The 25,739-nt window shown below is 50.7% G+C and overlaps 1 protein-coding gene across 9 annotated transcripts in view; it reads right to left on the bottom strand.

The window, feature by feature from the left end:
* Positions 1–411: 411 nt before the first annotated feature.
* The window catches only part of SLC8A1 (solute carrier family 8 member A1), a 105,394-nt gene continuing 80,066 nt past the window's right edge, over positions 412–25,739 (bottom strand). For 3 of the 9 annotated variants that reach the window (XM_084515504.1, XM_084515503.1, XM_084515497.1), the window contains exons 3-11: positions 19,623–19,729; positions 17,209–17,229; positions 16,469–16,486; positions 16,334–16,348; positions 15,899–15,967; positions 14,972–15,102; positions 14,083–14,182; positions 10,707–10,982; positions 412–9,130 (exon numbers count right to left, since the gene is read on the bottom strand). In XM_084515504.1, coding sequence (XP_084371630.1) covers positions 8,754–9,130; positions 10,707–10,982; positions 14,083–14,182; positions 14,972–15,102; positions 15,899–15,967; positions 16,334–16,348; positions 16,469–16,486; positions 17,209–17,229; positions 19,623–19,729 — 1,114 coding nt within the window. In that variant the 3' untranslated portion in view covers positions 412–8,753. Of the gene's footprint in view, positions 9,131–10,706; positions 10,983–14,082; positions 14,183–14,971; positions 15,103–15,898; positions 15,968–16,333; positions 16,349–16,468; positions 16,487–17,208; positions 17,230–19,223; positions 19,328–19,622; positions 19,730–25,739 lie in introns of all 9 variants that reach the window. The other 6 variants (XM_084515505.1, XM_084515501.1, XM_084515498.1 and 3 more) reach the window with 5 other exon arrangements.

The raw sequence follows: 25,739 nt of genomic DNA on the forward strand, positions 1-25,739 counted from the left end.
CCTTTGGGTCTTCTCCAGGGTGCTACACATGGTTGTCTCTGGTGACCCCTCCCCATGCTACCCCAACTCGTCCTGTTCCATCTCCCACATCTTCCAAACCTGAAGCTTGCCCAAACTGCAGGGCACGTGGGGGAAGAAAAGATGCGAGGCCTGTTTCCAGATGAGGCAGGGAACCCTTTAGCCCCCGACACCTAGGAAATGGAAATGAAAACCCAGCGGCCCATCTGAGCTAGAAGTGATAAAGGCAGCAAGTGTCGGTCCCTAATTCCAGCTGCAGCTGCTGCAAATCAGCTGCTGGGGTTTGCTGGGGATGGAAATGTAACCGAGCCCAAGTGAAAGCATCAGGCTCTGCCTCGCCTCACTGCTCTGCCAGATTAAACAGGCCTCGTACATAAAAATAGACAAAATGAATGAAGAATTTACAAACATCTATATTTTGTGTTAGGAAATGTGATAAAATTAGGAAAACAGCTGAGGACACTGATTTATACAACTCTGACTATTTCAGGCAATGAGAGGTTTACATAGCACAGTTTAACAAGATAAAAGGTCTCCCACGAAGTACACGGATGACAGACAGCTCATCTGGATTCGACACAACACAGCATCAAGTACACACGTAATGTGATGAACAGTGCCAGGTCATTCCCCAGTTAGGTAACATACAACCTCTTGAATAAGGCAATTCAAATGTAACTCGGAAGTCAAATCACAACATACCCAGGCAGCATGCAGGGGAAAGTCATTTATTTTGTACATCGGAATGACACACCTTGCAACAGGTTCCCATTTTATGCAGTTAGAGCAACAGGATATAAACCATTCAAATAATATATATATGTCAACAGTTGTCTGTACTGGAATAAAGATTATCTGGTTTCTTTTTTTTTCTTCTTTTTTTTTTTTTTTTTTCTTTTCTTTTTTTTTTTTTTTGGTAAAAATAAAACTATTTGAATTCACTAATTAACAAAATGCACAGTGATCAGAAACCCAATTCTTCTCACGGTTGCCATCCCTGCTTTGCTCACCTGTCTCCACGATGCCGTGGCACCGTAACCCTGGCTTCAGGGGAGTGCTTTGCACGCAGGAGCCAAAAACTTGCAGCTCCCATGGCTGCAGACTGTGCCCGGGGCTTTAATCCCATGCCTTGGCTCCTGCAACATCCCTGCCTCCTGATGCCCACAGCCTGCATCCCGTTTCCGTATTACCAATCAATTCCTCTGGCTCTTTACCACCAAGAATTATAAGAAACTGCGAATCTGCTCAGAAGCAAAAAAAAAAAAACAAAACAAAACCAACAACAACAACAACAAAAACCCACACCCAAACGACCAAATAACAGAAAGCTGAGCCCAAAGTCTCTCTGATGTGGTGGAGCCTAAAGGATGCGGCTGAGGAGGGATTTCCAGTGCAACAGGTGTAGGGATCACTAAAGATAATGCCTTTTTTTTCTTTTTTTCCCAATGTTAAAAAGTTCTTTCAAGAGGAAACTATGAAGAAGGGAAATAAGACTTTTCCCTACACAAAAATAATAAAATAAAATTCTGTAATTTCTGAACAGACCCATCTGGGCAGCTTCTCCCTGGTAAAGACCACCTGCCTGTGTCCTGCAGTGGCTGGGGCTCCCCTGGGAATCCCCTCCTGGGATTTTGGGGTTGATTTTGGGATCCCCAGGGAATGGCTTTTGGGGGTCCCTGAACTCACTTTCTTCTGCTGGGTCCTGTTCTTCACTTGACCGCTAAAAAGTGATCTCGTGCCTCCCTGCTACGCCATTTACTGCTCCGGTTAAAATAAAATAATTAAAAAAAAAATCATTGGCATTTTTCATTGCCCTTAAATATACAAAAAAAAGCAAATCTTCAAAAGAGAGCGGGGAGAAAGGTGCTTTCACAATGACATTCAGAGCAAAAAGAGAGAAACGACATTGTACAGGTCATTAGAGAGCTATCTTTGGCAGAATATTTCAAATAAATTATTATTACAAACATTTTCTGCAGTCGTATAGTTACTTGGAACATTTCACTTTCAGCTACGGGGTTACTCGTTCACTACTCTCTATCAATAGGAAAACACCACGAATATATAAAAATAGATGAGCTTAGCACGACTTTCCGGGCTACCATGGCCGCCTCCGATGGTCTCGAAGGCAGCAGGGAGTGGGATTGTGGAGCTCACGCTGCTGGGTGGCTGAGCAGCGGCTGTGAGCGGGGATGGCAGCAGTGCTGGCGACCCCAATTCGGGCTCTGCCCTGGTTTTGATGCCAGGTCCCCGTCCCCACATCCCCAGTCACCCCATGGGATGACTCAGTCCCGACCTTCCCCCCCACCCCTTCTCCACGAACATTTAAGTTTAAATACTTTGCTTTTTTTTTGTTTGTTTGTTTATACAGCATGTACAGAATATACAGCACCGGGTGATTATCTCCCAGTCGACTACGAGCGTCTCCCAAGATGGCCTCTTTTATCAACAAATATATATAAATCGACAGTCATAAAAGAGTCGTACCAACAAATAGTATGGCTTTTCAAAGAGTGTAGCTGCATTGTGCCGTTGAGCTCACAAGGAAGAAGAAGAGAGATGGTGGGGAGGGAGGCTGGAAGCGCGAGCTGGGGGGGAGCCGTTGGCCCCCAAGGGCAGTGCCGGGTGCTGGGGGTGCCGGGCGGCTGTCACGGGAGAGCAGGAAAGCGCCCACCTCGCAGGGTCAGCCCTTCCCCTGGCTTTTTGAGGGCCCCCAAGTCTCTCTGAGCTGTTTCTCCTGCCCTGACATCAGGCCCGAGCCCGCCTCGCTGGTGGAAATGAGAGCGGGATGGAGAAGCTGCTGGCTTGGCTGGGCCTCAGCCAAGAGGGCTGCGCCGCTGTGTCCTCTGCAGGCTCGTGGCAAGAGGCTGTTTTCTGCTTCAGAAAGAGGAGCCGTTGCTTTGCTTTCCCCGTGTTTCGAGTGTGCGGAATGGCTTTTGAGAGCTGGAGTGGTCACTTGAGCATCGAGATAACCGGACCTCTCCGTTACAGGGGAAAATCACTCTTAAATTCCTGCTACAGCTGCTTTTCGCCTAGCTCCTGTCTCATTTTCCACTTTATCAGAACATTATGGTCATTCCCTCAGGCCTCTCCAGCTGAAATCAGGGCTGATGTGAGCACGGGGAGCCCAGGCCTCACCCTTGGCTCTGCCTGCAGGTACCTCTGTCTGGAGACAGCAAACCTCCGCACCCTCTTCTTGCTTGGCTAAGAGCAGATTTGGGCCTGGTGGACAACAGGGACCTCTCCAGGCAACCTGTGGGCTATGGGAGGTATGAAGGTGCCCATTGGGAAGTCCTGGTTTTGACAGCACACCTCATGCCACATCTCTTCATCACAAAGACCCAAGAAGCAGAGGGCTGCGTCCTACCAAACCCGGCATTTTGTGGCTTTCACCGCCACGTAGCAGCACGCTAGAGTTATGATGTTTAGGGGAATTCGGCAACTTCCCTGCACATCCACAAACAAAACTGTTTTGTCAGATTGCTGAGCCACATCCTCAATGGACAAGCTTAAAAGCTGGTTTATCTGCAGAGCTGAGCCTCCTGCTCAACAGCTGAGGGCTTAATGCATTGTGGAAAAAAAAATAAAATAAATAAAAAAGACAAGCTGGACAAGCCTTGTCAGAAGCAGAGTTGTCATCAGGGAAAAAAATACAGAGAGTCTTCTTTCTCACTAACGCAGCAGCTATCATGTCAAAGCATTATCGCAGCATTTTGCTCTCTGGAGCTGCTGGAAGGAGGATGAGCAGTGCTCCCGCCCGGCTCGCTGCACGAATGTGTTTGCTCACGAGCTGTGCAGACAACGGGAGCCACACGGAGCCAACAAAGGAAGGCACAACAGGTGCCTGTTCATTTCCTTCTGCTTGGGGGGAGTCCAGCCATGGGGCATCTAATTGTGGCTCTCATTGCTCAGCGAGACCAAGCCAACGCAAAAGGCTAGGGCTGAAGGCAAGGAGCGATCCAGTCATGCACCTCCCTGCATCCCTAGGAGTCACAAAGCCACCAGTTTCCAAAGGCTTTTGTTATCACCCCTCACTGATAGCAGCTAGGGACACAGACTGAACTAGAAATAGAGAAGAACTAAATCTGGCCTTTACAGAGAGGTCAAGAGGTGCAGGGAGAGATCCCCGTGGCTTTCCTCCATGCCCTGGTAGGGTTTAGGAACTCTAAGTGTGGCTAAGCATCCCAAGTCATCGTGACTGAAGGCTTCACAGCAAGAAGGACATTGTCTCTTGTCTGTGCCCTCCTTTGAACATCCTCATGCCATCACTACACAGCTGGGCAGGGTCTTAATCAAACTCTTCCCACTTTAATGGGGTGAATATTTTTCAGAGCACTGAGAACAGGCGCTGTTTTGAGGTAAAGGAGTTGAGACGGACCTTGAACCCCCCGTTAAAGCAGTTTGCTCTGAAGTGTAGAGCCAGGGTTTGGGGGAACTAGAGTGTCTGTAGGCCTTGATAACGGTGGAAATTCAGCACAAATGATTAATCTTCAGGGCAATAAGAATGAGCAGGAAGGGCTCAGCACACCCACCCTCTGTCCTCCTCAACCTGGAAACTTGCAGGTTCCTTTGCTTGCACAGCCTTGAGTCCGAGATGCCGGGGGTGCGGTGCCGATGCTGCTTCCCACCACCAGCTGCACCAAGACCCATAGCTGCAGCAGTCAGGGCAGGGGTGCCTGCTGTGGCAGCACCTAAAATGGGGTTTCCAGTTCTGTGTGGGACCCCCTGGTGCTCCCCCCATCCCCATGCTCCCTGATGCTGGACATCCCACCGGCAGCGCCCGCCTTGGCAGCTTTCCCGTCCCTCCGCACGAGGGCTGTCGCTGGCTGGCGAGAGGCTCTCGGCACCTCGGCTTCCAAAAGGAGGGAGGCTCAAGTCCTTAAAAGGTGAGGAATCCGGCTGTATTTATTGTCCCCCGGGGGCATTTTGCAAGAATACAGATGCCTCTGGATGCTTTCCTGCGCAAGTCAAGTTTTTACAAGATAAACAGGCTTTCCTGCAGCTGTGCGTGTGCGTGTGGTCGGTCATCGGGAGAGGCCGGAGGGGTTCCTGGTGCTCTGCAAACGTGTTTCCCTGGATGGCGCGGGTGCCAAAGCTTATGGAAAAGCAATGCAAACGCCCTCTGGCATGAAGTTTTCCCTCTTTTCTCTGCCCCTGGCACACTGACACTTTCTGGCTGCTCCCCCTCAGTAAGGCAGCTCCTCCCTAGGTATGGATAAGGTCCCCAACACTGCTGCGCGCGATTCTTACCCGAGCACTTAAAAATAACCCTAACAATAACACACGGCCTCTGCTCCTCTCCTCCCCGCCCACGGCAGAAATAGCATGGCAAGTTTACAGACCGCATCCAGACTTCTGACATATCTGAGGCACGTGGCTACCAGAAAGGGTCCAAAGCCTGCCTCTGCCCTCTTGTCCTTGAAGGAAGTGATGAAAACGGGGAGAAAAACCCACAAATGCCGGCACCGGGGACCTCCAGAGTCTGTGTGTATCGAGGAGGAGTGCAGTTTACAGGCAAACGGGCATCACTCTTTGCATAAGCTCATTGCAGATGCCAAAAGCACGGGGCTGGCGGAGAATAATTGCACAAACAAGGCTGGTGTTAGCCGTGTGATTTAGGCCTTGTCCTGAGCGAGCAGTGCTCCATCACTCCCGCTGGAAAGCTCTGTGAGCAGAACGCTTATTTACTGCCTGTTAAACCGCGCCGCTACACGCGTCCCGTTTGACTTGTTAATGACTTCGGCGACTGTGATTCATCCCGGAGAAGCAAAAGGATGATGAGAGTGAAATACCAGCATCACCTTGCGGAAGATGTAATTACCAGATCAGGAGAAGTGCTTCGCTCTCACAATTCACTGCTTGGGAGAGGCACACGGGCGTGACCGACTGCGCTTGGCTGGGGCTTGACAAAGGCTGGTGGCTGAGCTGCACTCATCCTGGAGGATGCTGAGCAGGGAGAGGGTCAGTGGCTCAGATGGCAAAAAGCAGCTTAGTTTTTTTTGGGAAAAGACCAGACTCATGCAGCCCAGCGATTGCATTAAATCCTCTGGCTGTAGGGGAGCATCATTTACCTGCTTTGGAGCTCCAAAGCCAGGCGCTGCTGCTGCTGCCGGCCTCACTGTGCAACCCCACCCTGAGCCTGCACACCTGAGCCTGGTCCCCTGCAAAGGGACACATTTTAATGGTGCGGAGGGGACCCGGGCTCTTTGCAGCTCTGAGCGTCCCTCTGCGGAGCCCTCCACACATGTGCACTGCCTGGAGGGGGCCCTGCCAGCCGAACCACGAGGCTGTATCAAGAGCAGGAGCAGTTCTGTGCAGCTGGGGAGCACGGGCAAAAAGGGCTGCTAAGTTCCTCGCAGGCAGCTGCGTGACTCTCCCTGAGTCTGGGGGCAAACCAGCACTGACAGGGCGCTCAGCACAGGAGCAGCATCTGGCCCCAAATGGGCTTTACTTGCAAGTTTTGTCCTTGGGCGGTTTCCTGCGTCCCTCTGAGAGCCGCCGCTGCACCCCAGCACGCTGAGCCCGAGGCGTGACGGCGATGGAGCAAGAGGAAAGCTGTGAGATGGGGGAGGAAGGTGTGCTTGGAGGCCCCGATGCCCCCACCAGCAGCAGAAACACAACGAAGGCAAAGCGATGGATAAATAAGAAATGGGTGCAACGTAAAGGGAGACAAGGAGAGGGAAGGGGAGGGGGGGAGGTCCATAGAGAATATGCAGGAGCACTACTGGATCCATGAGGAATCATTACAAACTTTATTTGTCTGTGCATCGTGTACCATTGATAAGGATCATCACAATTAGTGGACTCACTGCCTATAGTGGTGGGCAATACACACAAAGAAAAATCAATGAAGCCAAACAAAACGAAAATGAAATCATTGTACATAAAGGTAATCACAGACCTGAACAACCTGCATTTGTGTTCAATTCCTCCCCCAAAACAATGAGAAACCAAAAAGAAAACCCCAAGAACCCTTCAAAAAAGAAAAAAAAAAAAAAAAAAAGCTTTGACAAGGGAAAAAAATATATATCTTTAGACTCTTGGAGAAAATCTTACAACAGGTTAATTGAAGTTTCCACAGCTTGTTCAAAATGAGTACAGATACCCCAGCCAACCGGTTGTGGTACAGAGGTGCTTCTCAGCCGGGTCAGAGGAGCTCGCCAGTGACGTGCAGGCTGGGGGTTTGCTTTGGGCCACCAGGTGGGTAGTGTGGGGTGAGGAGACACCCAACACCATGCACAACCTTATCCTGGAGATATGGGGTGGTGCTGAGCGACACCTGCCCTGTCTCACCCTTTCCAGAGGGGAGATGCCCTGCTGGACGCATCCCCTTTGCTCTGCCTCCTCTCTGTCACCCTGGCCAAGGCCACAGGTCCCCACCTCACCTCCATGCCAGGGCTGTGCCCTGCTCGGCACCGAGCTCGCCCTCGCTGCATGCTGAATGATCGATCCCAGAGGCAGTGCCTAGTGCTAAGCGCTGCTGGCGGTGCAGACGTGTCCTTTTTTTCCTCAGGGAATGCTTCATGGCTACCTTCAGAGGTGTGGGAGACCCTGTTACGGCCCTTCAGCTCTCACACCGAACTGTTCTGCCTCCAAATGGCTGTGGGGAAGGAGCAGCCCTGAGGACTGATCCCGATGGCTTAGCACTCAGAAACAGGGGCAGTCTCTTGGCCCCCGAGGACACAGAAACACCCGTGTGGCTGTTATTGCTTCTCAGGGACCCATGTGCGAAGCAGTGAATGGTGAAAGCTTTCCCTCCTTTCCCCCACCCTCCCCGTGAAGAGGAAACAAACAACCAAATGAAAAAATTAAAAAACAAAACAAAACAAAACAAAAAACAACTATGGGAGAAACTAAACTACCTAAAATAAATAAAACCAGGTGAAAACACTTGTATCTGCAATGCTCAACCCACATGGCTGGAAGGACTATCGCTATAGGATGCTATATACAGGTAGGGTTCGTTTCAGTCATGCAAAATGTTACTAGTACCACGACAGCATGCCCGGGGGGTGGACGAGGCGGGGGCCATGGGCTGGGCAGAGGACGGGCGCTGCGGGACCTCAGCGTAGGACACCGGACACGAGGCTGCGTCCCCAAAGCACGGAGGGTGGGGGAAAAGGGGAAAATGGGGGGGGGAAGGGAGGAGAAATGCTAATTATACACACATCAAAATGAGAAAAAAAAAATCGAATGACGAAAATGGTTGTGTTCTATCCTTAGAAAGCTCCCAGTTTCCCCTTTTTCTTCAGTCTGGTCTCTCGCTTCTTTCTGCCAGGGCCAGAGGGGACGTTCCCAAGTGGCGAAGGCGGATGGAGGATGCTCGGAGGTTCAGGACCCTCGCTCGCCTCTCCTTCCCTTGCCCACCGGCTCCGTTTCTCACCAGCCGCTCCGGCCTTCCCCGTGCCAACGCGCCCCGGTCGCCTTCGCATCCATCCATCCTCCTGGGGGGGCGGTGAGAGCGATGGGACGGGGCTCGGTCGCTGCCGGCTGCTCTCGCTGGTAGAGTTGCAAAGAGGGGACCCCTGGGAAGGGGGTCCGGCCAGCTTTGGGGTCCCTCCTAGTTCAAAGGACGCTCCAAAGCCGCTTTCCGTCAGCAGGTGTGTGAACATGGCAAATCTCTTTTATTCTTTCTCTGTTCATTATACACAGCGTTATATCTATATCTATACCTATATATTGCTCTATATAGATACATATAGATATATATATATTTACTATCTCTGATTGTTCCTTTAGAAGCCCTTTATGTGGCAGTAGGCTTCCAGAGATGAGAAGAATATGTACAAGAGCCACAGGAGGATAAAGAGTGAGGATGTGAGCAGCTTGGAAGTCCGCGGCCCGCCCAGCTCACCTCCAATTTCGGGTCTCCGCCGATAGAGCAGCACACCCACACTGATAAAAGCAAAAATGGTGAAGAGGGTGACGGAGAAGGCCAGGGTGCCGGGCGAGACTTCAAAGGCTTGTCCATGTGCCGCGTGGTAGATGGCCGCGATGGACCAGGCCACCCCGATGCCCAAGAAAACGTTCACGGCATTGCTCCCGGTGACGTTCCCGATGGAGGCGTCCGCGTACTGGTCCTGTGTCGCTGCTACTTTGCTGGCAAATGTGTCTGCAAGGGGAAGGCAGAGAGAAACCCTCAGGGAACAGGTAGGTAAGGAGGGATGGTGGCGGGCAGCGTGGGGATAGAAATCAAAAGCATCACTGGGGGAATGAAGAATTGGGTAAAGGTACCCAAGGCTCTGCCTACAGGCACTCCTGAGGAAGGAAAGTCAAGGTCCAGGAATGCCCAGGAGGGAAATCTCAAAGTCCTGAAATATGGGGCTTCCCCCAGTATGGCTCGCAGATTCCCCATGGTGCTTCAAGCCAGAGACAGCTCTCCCCAGTACTACAGTGTACTGGCCCCTTCCCCACATCCACTAATATGCTGACTTGTACAAGAAGTGAAGATTGGGAGAGTTTTGTGGGAGCTGGAACGGTCTGTCTCCATCTATCAGGTCTGCTTAAGTTTTGTATTTTCATTTCTGTGTTTGCTTTAATGATTTCTCACCAATGCTTTGTGCCTCACTAAAGTCCAGTGTCCTTTGAAGACCCTGACACTTTGGGAAAGAAGCACACAATTTTCACCCATTTAACAGGGGAGAAAAACCGGGCAGGTACGTGCACACTTGCCCAGCTACTCCAACAGCTTCAAGACCAGCAACAAAAGATAAAACTGTGATAAAACATGCCTGGACTTTTACGCTGCTGATCTTGTGGCTAGTTGACCAGCATGATGCTGTCCTCTGCCATAGGGAAATGTTGGCTTTAGATCCAAACCCAGCAGCTCAGATAATGCCCAGATAACACTACACCATCTGTGAGTGTCTCCCAGTTGAAACAGGAGTAGCCAAATATATCCCAAAAGATTTTCTCTTTTTTCTCTTAAATGTTTCCTGAAATGTCAACTTTTGTCAACAAAAACAGAAGGGAAGACTTTGGCTGTCAAGGGTATGAGACAGTGCTACAAAACTTGCACCTGAAAGTTCTAGTGCCAGAAATCTAAAAAATGCTCCTTCTTTTGCCTGAACCTGATCTCCCTTTTAGTTCTGTTGCTTCCTTTTGGGGCTCTGATAGTGTTAGGCCAGCTTCAAGGCCTTTGCACACCCAAGTGCTGACCACTGGAGGCTTGGGACTGGTGAGAAAATGTCTGACTGAAGCTGGAGGTGGTCAGGTTGGGTTACAGCCCAATCTCCAGGATCTAGACCGTGCCTGGTCAGCACTGTGGTGTGTGGCAATGGAAACTCATGTTATTTCTCCCCCTGGTCAGTGTTCAGTCTCTGCTGTCTTCTGAAGCTCAGTTCATAGACACATCTCCAAATATCTGCAGGGTCACAGCCTTCCAGCAGCTCCACAAGTGGCATTTCTAGCGGCTTCCCTGGCTCAATAGCATCTCGATCCACCTGAACCAAAGCTGAATCTGGACTTCTACAGAGGTGTCTGTGCTGGGTAGAGCACCCTAAGTGTGAACAAGCACCTACCTCACCTGGGAGACAATGTCAAAGGAGAAGACTTTCAGAAAGTGCCAACACAGGCAGCATTTTAATCAAAGACTCTGAGAACAAATGCCATGGAGGCTGTCCACAGAAACAGATACAGCACAGTCTGGGCAGAGATGGACCTTTACAACAAACTGCTGTTGCCCTTACCTGGCACCGATGTCCCCAGTGCGACAAACACGACGGCAGTGACTGAGTCCTTCAAGCCAATGGTGCAGCCAAAGTGGGACGCGAGGTCGCCGATGAAAGCTGTCAGGATGCCGATCATGAGGATGGAGACGACGAAGCAAGCCCAGCCATTCCAGTAGTCTGTCGGGGGCACGAAGGCAAAAAGGACCTTCCAGAAGACGGTCAGAAAGTGCATCACGTAGTCAAAGCAGGAGGGCAGCTTCTCCTCCCCACATTCATCGTCGTCATCGTCTTCCCCTGGAGAAAACCACCAGTGCCTGGTTAGTTGCTCATTCAATTTGGCAAAGCCTTTGTGCTTCCTGCAGCCCCCAAACATCACCTCTCATGGCTTGGGCTCTGCAAAACCTTGACTTCCAAATATCTCATTTTCTGGGCAAAGTACAGGGAGGCACGAGGACCCTTCCTGGCCCCTCTCTGTTGTACAGAGACCCTCCAGAAGCATCAGTCTTGAAAACTGACCTGCATGTCAGAAAATACAGAGCCTCATGCCAGCACCTCTGCCTGGGTTTGACCACCAGATGCTTTCTGAGACTTGGCCCCTGCTCAGTAGCCCCTTCCCCAAAAGGGAAAAGGCTACTTTCTTTTTCACATCCTCCCCCACAACGCAGATATTTAATTGGATAAGAAAACATATAGAGTCTCCCTCAGGGATAACAAGTGGTCTTGCTGTATACCATGTACCAATCCGTAGGTGTTGATTAACCCCACATTTAAATGGGGGCTCCATGCTGTGACAGTGGAGCTACTGGGGAAAGCTGCTCGAGTGCTGCTTGCTTCGTTATTGCTCTTAACTACAACTGCTTTCTGCCTTGATGCAAAGGTGACAATGAAAAGCCAAATCGGGGACCAAGACATGGCATACTTCCTAAGAAGGTGGCCAAACCCTTAGCACTGAAGTTTCAGCCCTTTATGACCAGAAAGCACACAGCATGTGGGAGAAAGAAAAGGAAATAGCCCAGATAGTTCAGTCCTTCACGAGGGTGTTGGTAACCTGTAAAGGGAGCCAACCTGCTCTTGGTTTGCTCCAGCTCCAGTGCAAGTAAACTTTGCTGGCATCCTGGGGGGCGCTCAGCAGAGATCAAGCTGCAGGGGAGAGGGCATGGAGCCAGAGAAAATGTCTCCTCCAGGAGGGTGGTGAAGCCCTGGGACACCTACCCTGGGTGGTGGACATTTCCATCTTTGTGTGTTTTCAACATTTGGCTAAATAAAGCTATAGGAATAAACCTTGGGAAAGTCCTACTCAGTACCCTGCTGGGGTGCAACGTTGCACAAGTATCATTTGGCTTTGAAGAGCCTTTGCAGATCAAGACGTAGGATGGAGGCAGTGGGAAACTTGGTGTCTGTACAATAACGTGATGGAAAATGATGTGTTGGTTGGCTTTAAGGCATTGCACTCATTATGGCAGAAACAGTAGCTAATCGGAAGCATGGTGTTATTATTTTGGCAGACATAGATGCCCCATTCCTGTGCATTGTGGTGGAGATAAGGAACATTTTTTTCAGCCTGGGAAGCCTAGGCTGGACTTTTGCTTTTTGCACAAAGGCTGGTACTGGCAGGAAACACTGTGCTGACACTGTAATTTTGAGGCAGGTATTTTAATCCTCTTCCCAAGCTACTTGGCAGCAGGACTGCTGTGGATCTAGATCTTTACAGAGATGATAAAATAGACTGAAAAATGAACATGAGCACCACTGTCATAATGCTCATCCACATCTGTCTATCATTTCGTTAAGCAGGAATAATGGCCCTCTTTCCAAGAGCTGGCCAGATACTGTTAAGGTGAATTGAAATGCAGAGCAAAGTTGGACAGCGACCCATTCAGGTACAAGCTCACAAACTGCAGCAAGTTCTTGCTTGAGGAGCTAAATCCTAGCAAAAACTTAGGTTCAGAGCTCAGAGACAAACTCATCTTCCCCAGCTGCAAGGGACAGCTCACGCCCACTGAATTATGCCACGTTTATTAAATGTCTGTTAATCATCCTATTAGCACTGATGGTAGTTGTGTATTCAAAGAGTAGTGGTGATGGGGCTTTCAAGTAGCTGCAGTGTTTTCCATACTTTGCAGAGATGAGATCCAAGCTTTTTGATTAGCTTTGCTTTAATATGGGATCCAATTAAATAATTGATTCTGGCATAGATTATTTTATCCATATTAGCTATGAAACCTGCAGCGAGGATTGTCTTGCTTGATATGTTCATGCTGTATCCGAAATAATGGGAGGCTCTTGGCTGGAGGCTCTAAGAATAACTACGCTACAAAGAGAGGGATGGCAATTTGAGGTCATAGCTGCTGCGCAATGTCCTGTCCTCGTTTTCAGATGCAAAGGGTAAATGGTACAGCCGTCACTTTTAATTAACTTGTACTGGGTAGGGGTTGCCATGTACAGAGGAGCTCGAGGTAGGAAGTATGAGTGTTCCCTCATGCATTTCGATGCAAAATTAGCTGGGTGGGCTCCTATTGCCTTCTCTGGTAATTTAATCTAGGCTGGTTGATTTTGCCCTAATGCTTGCAGATGCAGGGCCCAGGCTGAGCTGTAAGGCTGCAACATCCAGCCAGTGAGTTATAACATCTCCAGCTGTTAAAACCACATCTGTGAGAGACCTTATTCTACCTACAACAGAAGTGGGAGTGCTAATACATCCTATATTGGGCATACTGGTAAACGTGGTGCTGGTCCCTGCAAGAGCAGTACAGGAGGGTATTTCTGAGGGAAAGGCAGTTCTTCAGGAGAGGGGGAGATACGATCAGATATGATCTGATGTGAGCAGAGATAGGATGTGTGCTGCAGCTACTGGGCAGCTGAGCCATAATCTACTGCTGAACCAAAACCACAGAGGGCTGGAAGAACAGGAGCATTCCTGTCCCGAACACAAGGGGTCAAGGGCAAATTTTGGCTATCTGAGGGGGGGACACTGACTATCTTCAGGGTTGGGCACCCTCAGCCTAGCACTGTCCCCACTGCAGGGAGCACCAGAGAGGGCGTGCACTGCCACTTCCCACCAGCACCTTCCATGCTGTTCTTTCTGACTTGAAACAGTGCGATTTCCCCCCAGATCTCTCCCACTGAAATGAATTTTCCCCTCTGCCATCTGGTAGCACCCAGAGTGTTTCTCTGCCGGGCGCTACACACTTACTGCAGGAGGTTTCCCACACATCAGACAAGGTGATCTCACGAAAAGATTTAATCAGCTGTCTTATTTATGCAGATGCTGTAAATAACTCCACCACCTGTTTTTCCTCCTGCTGCCTCACTACGATCTGTGTTACTGGTACGGCCAAGCCGAGACACGAGCAAGGCTGATCATAATTCACCTGGAGCAGCAGTCTAAACTCACCCGCACTGACAGTAATAGCCTCAATAAACTGCTCCCTCCAGCTGTTTGTGCCAACCACCAGGGCCAGGTTCGTCTTCTTAATGAGCTTGTCCACTGTGTTCTGCAGATGGAGATGCAGAAGAGAGAATTAGGGGCTATCGGACTGGAGATGTGGGGCTAAAACCCACTGGCACTGGTGCTTACAGCCATACGCTTATGGAAAAAGCTTAGCAGACGCTAAGCTGAGGTCAAGCATCTCGGAAGTGAAAGCAAATGTAAGTATTTCCAATTCCCCTCATTACCACTCAGAAAAGTCTTTTGAAACCTGCTCATGATGGGAATTTGAGTGGTCTCGATGGAGGTTTAACAGCAAATAGCACCGAGGTGCTGCAGCTCCTGTTTTTCACAATGCCTTGGGAAGAATTTTTACCGGGCTGCTTCAAAGCATTGTAAATAACTGGGACTTGAGCGAGGCTCTGCCTCTGTGCACTGCTCAGGAGCTGAAGCTCAGTGCTAGTGGGGAAGGCACTGTGGCTGCAGCGGGCAGGGGATGCTCCTGGGCAGGCTTCACCACAAAGCCACAATGGCTGCTTGCATTTAGGGTATAAGAGCTTTGCCATAGGAATCCCAGGGTCAGGGCTCACTCAAAACTGCCTTTATGTAGGCTATAAAGCATCACTGTGATAGCAAGTTTATATCTGAAAGTAACATGCAGCATTTTGGAGCCCAGTGAGCTCTCAGGCTCACCTGGTTGATGTGTGTGTGTAATAACCACAGGCAATGGTCTGAGACCTTGTGATGCCAGTAGCTGCCCCACTTTGCTGCGATGCCATTAGCGTGTGTTGGCCAATGCTATGCAAAAAGTGGGTCCCCAAGCAGAGGAGTAGAAGGATGGGGATGCGGGTGGTACCTTGAACTCATAGGATTCCTCAATGATGACTTCGAGCTTGGTGTGCTCCCCCAGGACTGGGCGCCCCATCTCTGCAATTCGTCTTTCTTCCTCCTCCTTGCTGGTCAGTGGCTGCTTCTCCTCGTTCTCCTCTGTAAAGCAAAGAGCCCACCTGTGAGCCAGGTCCGGCCGGTCACTCTCTGGAATTGGCTTCCCATCGGAGGGGGAGGTCAGGAAGCCTCCAGGCAGGAGCATGAGCGACAGAGCAGAGGAGAAGAAGAAGGAGGTCATGGAGCGATAGACAAGGTGGTTTTGCTGGGGAATGCTGGCAAAAGAGGTCTGCAGCTCGTCCAACCTCAGGAATAGTCTAATTCACCTTCAGGGCTGGGGAGTATCCCTGGTATCTGCTGCCTTTCCCAGAGGGTTGCTGTGGGGAACAGATCACCACTAAGGCTGCTCCAATTCCCAGCCCTCCAGTTCTGCAGCCAGGTGTGGTTAGGACATTTCCATCACCCCATTACAAGCAGAGAGAGCTGTCAGCAGCCCCAGGGCTGAGGAAGGGACGAGACCCTCCTAAGCAGGGCTTTACCTTTTGGGGATCGGGCTGGCAGCTGGAGAGCATGGGGCTGGAGGAAAAAGCATGGCCAGGAGCTGTCCCCAGGGCATGGCTTGGCCCCAAACCCTGAGAGAGGAGGCAACAGTAGGACTACAAGAGCCATGGAGCTGCTCTGCACTTCCACCAATGTATGTGCAACCTCAGGGCGGGGGGACATTTTGTCACCCTCTCTTGGTGTGACAGCCCGCCCTTGGGGATGAGCAGAAGACCATTGGGGTTGAGAGGGGCTGGGTTTGCTGGAGAGAGGAGTTAATTTGCCCGGGTCAGTAGGTAAACACGCTGGTCAGTCCGTGTTAGACCGCCACGGCCCATGGGTGCCACGCTGCAGGTACCTCGGATGGTGACCACGGTGCGGGGAAGAGGACGCTCTCTAGCCTGGACCTTCCTGAAGATGGGTTTTCCTATCAGAGCGACCAGCAGGAGATCAGCAGGAGGCACCGCACACCCCATGCACACCCTCGTTGTGCCATTAGTAAACTCTACATCCTACTGCACACGGGGTTAGCGTGGCTCCCGCCCGGCTGCCCCCCTGCCTAAAGAGTTGTCACCACCACAGGGAGCTGCTCGAAGGGTCCGGCCACGCGGCCAGAGCCTCGTCAGCCTCAAGGATCGTTTGCAGCGCTCCTGAGGGGCTGCTCTGCGTCCTGTCAGGCCGTGTCATGGCCGCCATGCCCCGCCGAGGGCAGTGGCCATGACGGGTGTGCGGCAGGCTGGGCGTGCTGTGAGAGGACGCGGTGTCAGCGAGGGCGGCCCTGCCGCCTGCTTACCCTTCCAGAGTTTCCCTCCAGGGCGGAACAAAAGCAAAGAGGAAACCGAGAGAGAGGAAAGAGCAGGATGAGCACACGGCCGTTAAGAGGAGAAGGGGTGGTGGGGGTGGGCAGGGGGATAGCAGAGGTCCATACCTGTGATGGTGAAGCCACCTAGATGAAACCAAAAATGAGAGAAAAAGAGAAAGAGAAAGAGAGAAAGAGAGGGTTAGCATCGTCACAGCAGCCCCCCGCAGCCCCCAGGGACATGGGAGTCCTTGCCTGCCCCATGTGGGGCTGGGGGCTGGTCCCTGACCTGCACCCTAGGGATGGTGTGGGGACACCCTGCCCAAATGTGAGCTCTTCAAGCCACATCAGCCACCCCCCAGCACCTAACATAGGCTGCAGAGCCCACCTGGAGGCTGAGGGTATTCTGCTTCCCTCCCCGGCCTGAAAACACAGAGGCTGGGTTTGGCTGTAGATGCTGGAGGCACCATTTGCACCACCTCTTCCAGTTGGGTTGGCCATCTGTCCCACCTCTAAGTCACTATCCTGTCCTCTTTTCGCCATGCCAGCATAAGAGGTGATGGGTTAATCTGCACAGCATGGTTTTGTAACCCGGCATGTCGGTGGGTTTGTTACGGCTGTAACAACACCACTCCCAAAAAAATGCTCCTCGCCATGGCGGGTTACTTCTTGTTAATGAGAGGTAATGAGTTTGGGGTTTTAATCCGAGGGCTGTTGGGGCATCAGGTACCTGATCTTACTTAAATAGTGCTGACCGCCCTAAAAGAGAACATTGTGAGCAAAGAAAAATGTCAAACAAAATCAATCGTCTTCCAAAAAATATGTAGACAAACTGGAAAAATGGAAAAGAAAAAGGAATGCGCGCTTACCAAGCTCATTCAACAACAGGGCTGTGAAGGAGACAGACAGAGACAAACACAGAAGAAGAAAAGTAAATGAATAATGAAATCAAAAGGGATATCCACAGAAAGACTCCAGATCCCAGGGCAGAGATTTCAGATCTGTAAAGCTGCAGGATACCATTAGTGTTGAGAGTGATGCACTAAAAATAAAGGAACAGAAACATTTCATGGGACTGTAGATTTAAAATAAAAATGATTGCAAACATGGGGTGGATATGAGTTAAAAGGCACACTCCAAAAATTCATTTTTCCCCTTCGAATCATATGTGCAAGATCTTCCATTGGTCTCGGGGGCAGTTCTGCCTCGGGGGAGGACACAATACGTCCCACGTGCAGTGGCTACTGGCTTTGACCTCCTCCAGCTGCCTTTTGGGGAGCAACGACTACACTTGAAGGCTGCACTTCTGACATGGAATGAGAGAAGAAAAGTCTGGAGCAAGGTTTGGCTCGGGGATCTGGTCACTCAGCATTTTAGGTGTCTGAAACAAAAGAAAAAGGCTCTCCCTTGGTGCATGGTGGGTCTCTGGCCCCTGAGGCACGGACCTCACCTTGGCTGTGTGGCCCAAGGGTGACGTTTCAGGGATGCTCCCATGTGCAGGGTACCGAGCACACAGCCCACCCCACTTCACAGCCTCTTGTGAAAAACCAAGCACAAAAACCTAACTAAAAAAAAAAAAAAAAAAAAAAGGCGAACACACAAAAAAAACCAGCACGGTCAAGGCAGAAATAGCATCCTTTAAAATCTTGACTTGCCTTCCAGCTACTGAGTTTGCAAAGCTGAACATCCCTCAGGTTTTCTAAATTATCTTTGTGACCAGGAGGGTGAGAAACTTTTTTTTTTTTAAAAAAAAAAAACAGCCTGGCTCCTGCTAACTATTCATATAACCCAGCAAGTCACAAAAACCACCAGGAAACCTGACAGAGGGGAAGGTGCAGCTGACCTGCATGACACCTGTTCTGAAGGGGAATGTGGCATTGCTGCTGGATGTGATTTGAGGCTGAAATGCAGTGGCACCTCCCTGCTCAGCATGGGGACTGCTGGGGACCCTCTTGGCCCTGCACAAGTAGTATGTGCCAGCCCCATGTCTGCTGAAGGGAGAGCTTTTGTCCCAGAAATGAGAAAGCCAGAACAAATGCTGCTACCAATTTGTTACAAAGGCTTTAATAAGGGGCCGTTGTAGGGCAACTAATTATCTTAAGTAGCTCTAAAACCGCTTCTTGCTCGGCCACCAATAGGGCACAGGATTAGCTGTTGCCATTAATTTTTAGTTAATTTCCTGGGGAAAAAAAAAAAAAAAAAACAAACCACAACAAAAAAAACCTGTTGGAAAACTAAGTGAGCCGTGCCTTTTTGGGAAGGCTTTCAGTTAGTTTAGAAATGTTTTTATTTTATGTGATGAAAGAGGAAATTGTTTTTATTATTCCTATGAGAAGCTATTATCCAGTGCAGAGCCATGAAACTTTATTTGAGTGTAACCTGATTTCTCCTGGATTGATTGCATCTTACGGCATTACCTGCTTGTGCCGTGCTTCTCAGCTATTTCCAGACCCTAGTGCCAGCATAAGAAAGGCTAAAATTACTGCTCTGGCCAGGCATTTTACTTCAAGCAGAGGCTATTTTATCTTCTGATAAAAATGATGCAGTGTCACTTGCTTCTGGAGACCGAATTTTCTATCAGATTGAATGAAGCTGCGGCTGCGGTGTGGCAGGCCAGTGTGCTGAAAACATCCCTAGGAGATGGTGATGCTCATCATTCCCTGCCTGGGTCTTCCAGGGGGGCCCTCGTGAGCGAGACGGGGTGCCCCCGAAACAAAAGAGAAAAGAAAAACAGAGCAAAAAGCTGCAAGGGGCCAAGCTTCGAAGGAGGGAGGGCAAAACGGCCGGGAGCCAGAGCGCGAGGAGAAAGGAGTGTGAGAGTAGGGAGACACAGAGAAAAGCGGACGGCAGCGTCTCGAGAGCTGGTCTGGTGTTACTCTCACACCTTTCACTCCTCGTCGTAGCCACACCGGGTCCCCAAGCACAAGGAAGAAACTGCACTCTTTCTCATACTCCTCACGGTCAAGTATTCTAAGGGTAATGAATTTCCTGTGGGAACACAAGACAAAGGCAAACACATGATTGGCATCGCACGCGCATGCAGTTCACGTCCGCCGTGGTGCCGAGATGGTCGGGGAGGGAGGGAAGCGGCTGCACATCACCCTGTGACGGATGGGGAAGGGCAGGAGCATCCCCACCAGCCAGCCTGGGGTTTTTGGGGGGCCCCTGCTCCTGCCTTTTCCCGCAGGCGCTGGGGATGTGAGCTCGGTGTTGCAGGTGCCAGGCATGAGTGAGCCAGACAGGGACACACAGGCTGGGCTCAGCCCCGGAGCACGTCCCCCACCTTTCTTCTCACTCATCTCCACCAGCCGGGGCTCCCCGATCTCTAGGTAGAAGGTCTTGTTTTTCTCATACTCCTCATCATCTATCACCTTGATTGATATCGTTTTGCTGGAACAGAGAAGAAGAAATAGAGATTCAAGAGTAAGGGGGGAAGAGGGAGGAGGGAGACAGGGAGAGGAGGAGGAGGAGGGTGGAAACGCCAGGAGGAGGTGGCTGCGGAGAGAAAACAGTGGGTTCGGTGGCACAGCCAGAGGGGCAGCACAGCCGAAAGCAAAGGGCAGGAGCCGAGAGGCCGAGACAACGAGCACAGTCTGTGGGGTCAGGGTGCCTCCCAAAACCCAGGGTGCAACGCAGCCCCTCGATGACTTGCTCCCGCTTAACCCAGCCCCTGCCGGGGGCTCTGCCTCATCCTGACACCGCACATCCACACACAACATGACCCTCGGCTGCTCCCTATGGGCTTCGCGGGCTCCGACTGGCAAGGGATGCTGCGGTCCCATCCCCAGCTCCTCGGCACGCTGCGTGGCAGAGCCCCTCTGTGCCCTGACAAGTATTTGGCAGCAGAGGCGACATTTTACTCTCACTCGGAGCAAACACCGCCAAGCACTCGGAGGAACAGCCAGGATGATTCCTTGTGCCGTTCGCTATGAGTCAGAGGTGTATTAAGTTTGCCCTTCATGCTCATAATGAAACCGTTTACTCAAGAGCGAGCGATGGCTGTGAAGAGTGTAACAATACAGCGCGGCTCGGTGTAATTGTATTTTATAATGAATATCTGTAATAATTTCTTCGGTTGGTAATTATTGCTGCAACGGGTTTGTACGAAGGAAAAATAGGTACCGAGCGCGCAGCCGATCTTGCTTTGCATTGATGAGTTAGGTGAAATTATTGTGTATTAAAAAACTAATGAAGGATGCAAAAATGCTCACAGCCAAGCTATCCGAGGGCCCGGCAGTATTAACAGAATGGCACGATTTCAAAAATATTACTAACCAAATCAATAATTTTCCTGACAAATCCCATTAAATTGCATCCCGCGCGTCCCCTCCACGTATGAAAAAAAAGCCCTTCTCAGGAAAATTAATTAAAAAAGCTGCGTTCAGCAATACTGAGGGCAGCAGAGGAATCGAGATGCAAACTGCCTATGGGCGTGCTCTGGCTTTCTGTGTGCGGCATTTCTAAGCTCCGCACAATAATCCTCTCTTACAAGAAGAACCCTGGGTGCCCATAAAATACAAAAAGCAGCTCCCGATGCTCAGACTCAACACAAACAGGAACAGAACAATGGGGCCGCAGGACTGAAAGTGCCCCTGCCAGCAGGTGCTGCTGTAATGCAGCTTTCCAGGTGGTCTTCCCAGGGTGCGAGTGAGTGCTCTGTGTTGGGTAGACAGGAGCACTGCTGGTTTTTGCTGTAACAAGGCTGCTGGGACAAAGGGTGGGAGGAAAAACCAACGAGTCTGCTCCCCAAGATGAATTCCCAATCAGCAAAAATTGCTGAGGCAAATGAGTCCCTGGGATGATGCTGCAATCCCAGAGAAAAGGATTTCCTTCTGATGGTGTTGGAGACCACATCTGCCTGAGAAACAAGCGCGTGGAAATAACACAGCTTATTCTTAGAGCACGCCTGATCTCTGTGGCACTGCCTTTTGCCTGCTGGGTCCTGTAGAGCACCCTGAAACGCCCCCACTGCACAGCAAGACTCCCTCAAAAACCAGCAGAGGTCTTGGGTCCTTAGCGGGAGACAAACTATTGCCTTACCCAGCTTTGTGCTCTGATTTAGTCATATGGGACCATTGCTGTGAGCAGCAATGCATTCTTGCTGGTAAAAGAAAGCACTGGCATCAGCCCAGCTGGTGCCACGATGTGTCAGGGGCATTTAGTGCGTGGACTTTCCTCCTGCCTGTGTCCAGGCAGGGAGGATGAAATACTGGGGGAATGTGCTTGGTGGCTCCACTCAGAGCTGCCAACCACCCATGGGAACCACCTGGCTCCAGGCACCCCCTTCCACCCATGTGCTCACACTGACAAAAAGTTGGGCAAAGTGTTGCCAAGGAGAAAGCAGCCAACTGTCTGCATTTCTCTACCAGAAACTGCTCGTCCCCGAGTCCGTAGCCAAGGCAATCGCTGAGGGAATGAGTTTCAGCTCATTTCCATGTACCAGCAATCAAAGAATAAAACAAATCTTGCAGAATTGCAGCTCCAGCTCTTTTCCTCTCACCGACACCCAGCAGCAAGGGAAAGAAGGGGATCTTCCTGAACACGGCGTACAAATTCCTGCCCTTGCTCCAAGACCCACGCTCTTCATCGGGGTTATAGTCTTCGTTTCAAACTACACCATTCCACTCACAGTGTAAAGACCTTTCAGCAGAGCATCGCCACACAACCTTTGGTTTCTAGAACCCATGGAGAAATCCCTTTGGTGGGCGATGCTCCAAGGATGGTGCAACGAGGGAACAGCCACCATGCCTGAGGGCCACCCGGCACAGTTTCTGACCAGTGCCAAGAGCACCTGCCCGTAGGAGGATGTATGAGCAGGACGAGCATACAGACAGTATTTCCAACTGAAGCATTCCCAGCCCCCAGATATCCGTGTCTCAGGGTTTCCAGCCAGCCCAGGTTTCTATGTATTTAGCCATGCTCTGCAGGTTTCTCACGTTTCACTCTGAGCTTGGGTAAACTTCTGGCATTTGCAGTATCCCAGGTGCCAGGGAGAGCAACGTGCTTGCTAACGCCAGCTCGGTGTCATGGGCAGCAAATTGCTGGTCTCGTGGGGTGATGTGTACCTGGTACAAGCATGCCAGCCCACCCACGCTTTCTGAACACATCCCTGGGAAGGGCAAGAGATACCTCAGCCAGACTTTGCTCTCTTGCAGGCTCAGGAAGCACCAGGAGCGACTGGTGGCAACCTACCCAGGCATTTTTTGAAAGGTGGTTTTCATCGCCATGCCCAGATCACACAGGAGCTGGGGCTGAAATAACCAAGTCCTGCATGCAGCTAGTGAAGGCGTGCCCAGTGGGCCACAAAAATGAACATCTCTAAACACACAACCAGCTGCTACAGCAGTCAGTGAGTTGCTTGCCCATAGCATGCTCTCACTGCCGGGACAGACAAACATTTATTCCTGAATCAGTTCAGGGAATAATGCTCTTATGCAGCTTGTCACCCATCCGACTTCCACTGAAAGCCCTGTTCCTTCTCCTAGAGATGCCAAAAAACCCCTAGCTGCTCCTGTGCCTGCCTCTGCAGCACGCAGCTCCTCAGACCCGGGCACCGGGGAGTGCTTTTATGCACTTAGCAGCTTCATTGCTCAAATTTCTGACAGCTACTCGAGGAGGGAAGTTGTCTTGTTGCTGGGAAGGAAAAGGAGGAGACGAGGTTTTTCTTAGACCAGTTGACAAGAAAATTGCACCTGATAGCAGGGAGGTGACAGCGGTGGGAGCCCTCATCCTGGCTGCAGGTGACGTGCGCCTGGCAGGGGGACGAGCGGGAGGGCAACGCGATGCCTGCCCTGCCAGCACAGGGTCACTCCCTCCTCGGGGACAGAAAATGCTCAAACGTGGGCTAGATTGTGCAAACAACCTTGTCACGCAGTTTTATCTGTTAAACGGCGGGCTCTGAGAGAGGAGAGGGTTCATTAAGATTTCTGCCCCAGCCTACGCTCTCTGGAGGCCTTTACCAGCCAAGGATATGGGGATGGCAGCTGTAGCAGGCAATGGGCCTAGGTGGAAAGACACTGGTCATGGGGCCCAGTCTTGGCTCCACTCATGCCAACAGGCTGGAGATGCCTTCTCTGGGGGCATCTCATTTCACTTCCAGCTCCCAGCCAGCGGTTCAGGATGCATAAAGGCCATAAAATGTCTTCTGGTTGACCCTGCGACTCAGAGAGCTCAGATTCAGCCTCTTCTCCGGATGCATAACCATTAAAATCCAATAAAAGACAGGGGAAGATATCCCAACACCCCCAAGCACAAGCAGAAGGGCAGACCAAACCTCCCCAACACAGACAGTGGCTGAGCAGTGGGAACCAGAGAAGGTTTCTGGCTTGGTACAGACTTGGCTCTAGCAAATAGGAGCATCGGTGTGCAAAGTTTGCAGGTAGTTGTCAGAGTGACGTACTTCCTTGCAGTTGGTTAATTAGTCCACCGTAGAGAATAAATTGGCACTACTGACACCATGGGCTGGACATGATGGTCAAAATGGAAATGGGAGTGAGAGGAGAGACCGTGGTGTTGGCCATCCTTAACCCCGTGCCGATGGGGTCCCGTGCTTGTAAGATGCCCCGTGAATCACCCATAAAGGGCCCTTTGCAGATCCCAGGCTTGCTGACGTGAAATGTCTGTGCTTGATGAAAATTTTGCCTAAAGCATGCTGCCAACATGACATGGAGGGCAAAGGAAAACCTGCCTGAAGCTAAGCCTGACACATGCTTTCGGAAGGGTAAATGTAAGCAGATTTGATGCGGCAGCTCAGTTTGCTGGCCCAGCAGCCCAAATCTGAATGGGGCTGCACAGCCCAATGCCTGCCAAAATGTTGAGCACACCAGCCTGGGCACTGCAAACTGGGAAGGGAGGGGAAATTGTCCTTCTCTCTCCACCACTGGAGCCAAAATTAACTTGGTCGCTTTTATTTTCTTGGTTGCCCTCTCCTTCTTTTTCAGAGAAATCAGTCTTGCTGAATCAATCTCTGTGAGAGCACAGGGCTGTGCTGTCATCTCCGTGGCAGCATGAAACAACTGCTCCTCTGGCCTCAGGATGCATTAAGTTTAAATGACAACACACGGCTCAAATACATAACTTTGTCTTGCTTCAGAGCATCGCTACCAGGAGAGCCCTGGAAAAGCCTCGTCTATCCAGCACTCTCCTCCTTGGCCTTGTGGAGAAGCAAGATGTGGGAGGTGGTTTGCAGAGGCAGCAGGACTGAGGGCTGTTGCTGCTTGAATAGCTGGGAGATGACAGGCACAGCTGATGCTCAGTGCCTCAGAAAAGACTTCTGAGGAGCAACAATCACCAGGTAAGATATTGCAAATGCTAGACTGAATGCTGCTTGACGCTCTCCTTACGAAGGCTGTGTTGGGCAGTATTTGTCAGACCAGAGATGCTGCTTTTCTGGGGAATCCCTGATGTTTGCTCTGATCTGAGTGTGAATTTTGCACTCTGGCTAATCCATGCCTTCACTCATCTGCCAATGTCACACTGCACAAAGGGCTGGCTGGCCAAAAAATGCATGAAGTGCCCCAAAACAGGACCTGAGCCCTTCGTCATGCTTAAAAGTTTCCCCTTGCCAGGACAGCTGAAGGTGTGACTGACTCTTGGCTCTGGATATGGTAACACCAGGACAAAACAGTGTTTGCTGTTCTCTCCCAGTCCCATTGCCCTGCACATCCAGGTGTGGTGACCCACCACTGAAAGCTCACTGAGTGCCTGCTGGAGGCAGGATCATGGGGAGGGATCGCACAGGAGTCACTAAGTCTAGATCAGTGTCTGGATCTCCAAGGACAACACGCATAAACAGTGCAATGCAAGCGATGGCTAGGAAGGAAAACACATTTGATGTGAATTTGATCAAAACCACCCCAGCAGGAATTGCTTAAGGCGCCTGGGAAAGCTGACAGAGTAGAAATAACTCATCCCGTGGCTTCACACAAAACTGCCGTTAGTCCCAAAAAATTCAGCCTGTGCTGCAAGCAAGGGGTTTAGTGCCCGGGATTCTTCCCAGCCTAAGACCCTTCCTGCATATAAACCCTTGCAAATGCCATTATGAAGAAGCTGCAGAGTCTGGAGCCAAAATCTGGTATTTCTGCTCTTCCTCTGCCCATCTACTTGGTTGTTCTCATACACATCTTCCCCAAGGGAAGACAACTGGAAACTCATACAATTGCTTCCCACTTCTCCGTGCACCCAAGTACGCACATGGCTTTTCTTCACAGACAGGTTCCCTTTTATGAGAATAATTGCTCCAACCTTTCCAATAAGTACGAGTTGCCCTTCTCTGTGTGCACCTGACATAGTTGCCATGACAATGCTCCTCAAACAGAACACATCACTCTTATTGAAACGGCTTTGGCACTTCCCAAAATGAATTGCAATAAGCTACTGCCAGCAGAGGGGACGTTTCTGC

This window comes from Aythya ferina (genome assembly GCF_964211825.1).
Source record: "Aythya ferina genome assembly, chromosome: 3".
Taxonomy (NCBI): Eukaryota; Metazoa; Chordata; class Aves; order Anseriformes; family Anatidae; genus Aythya; species Aythya ferina.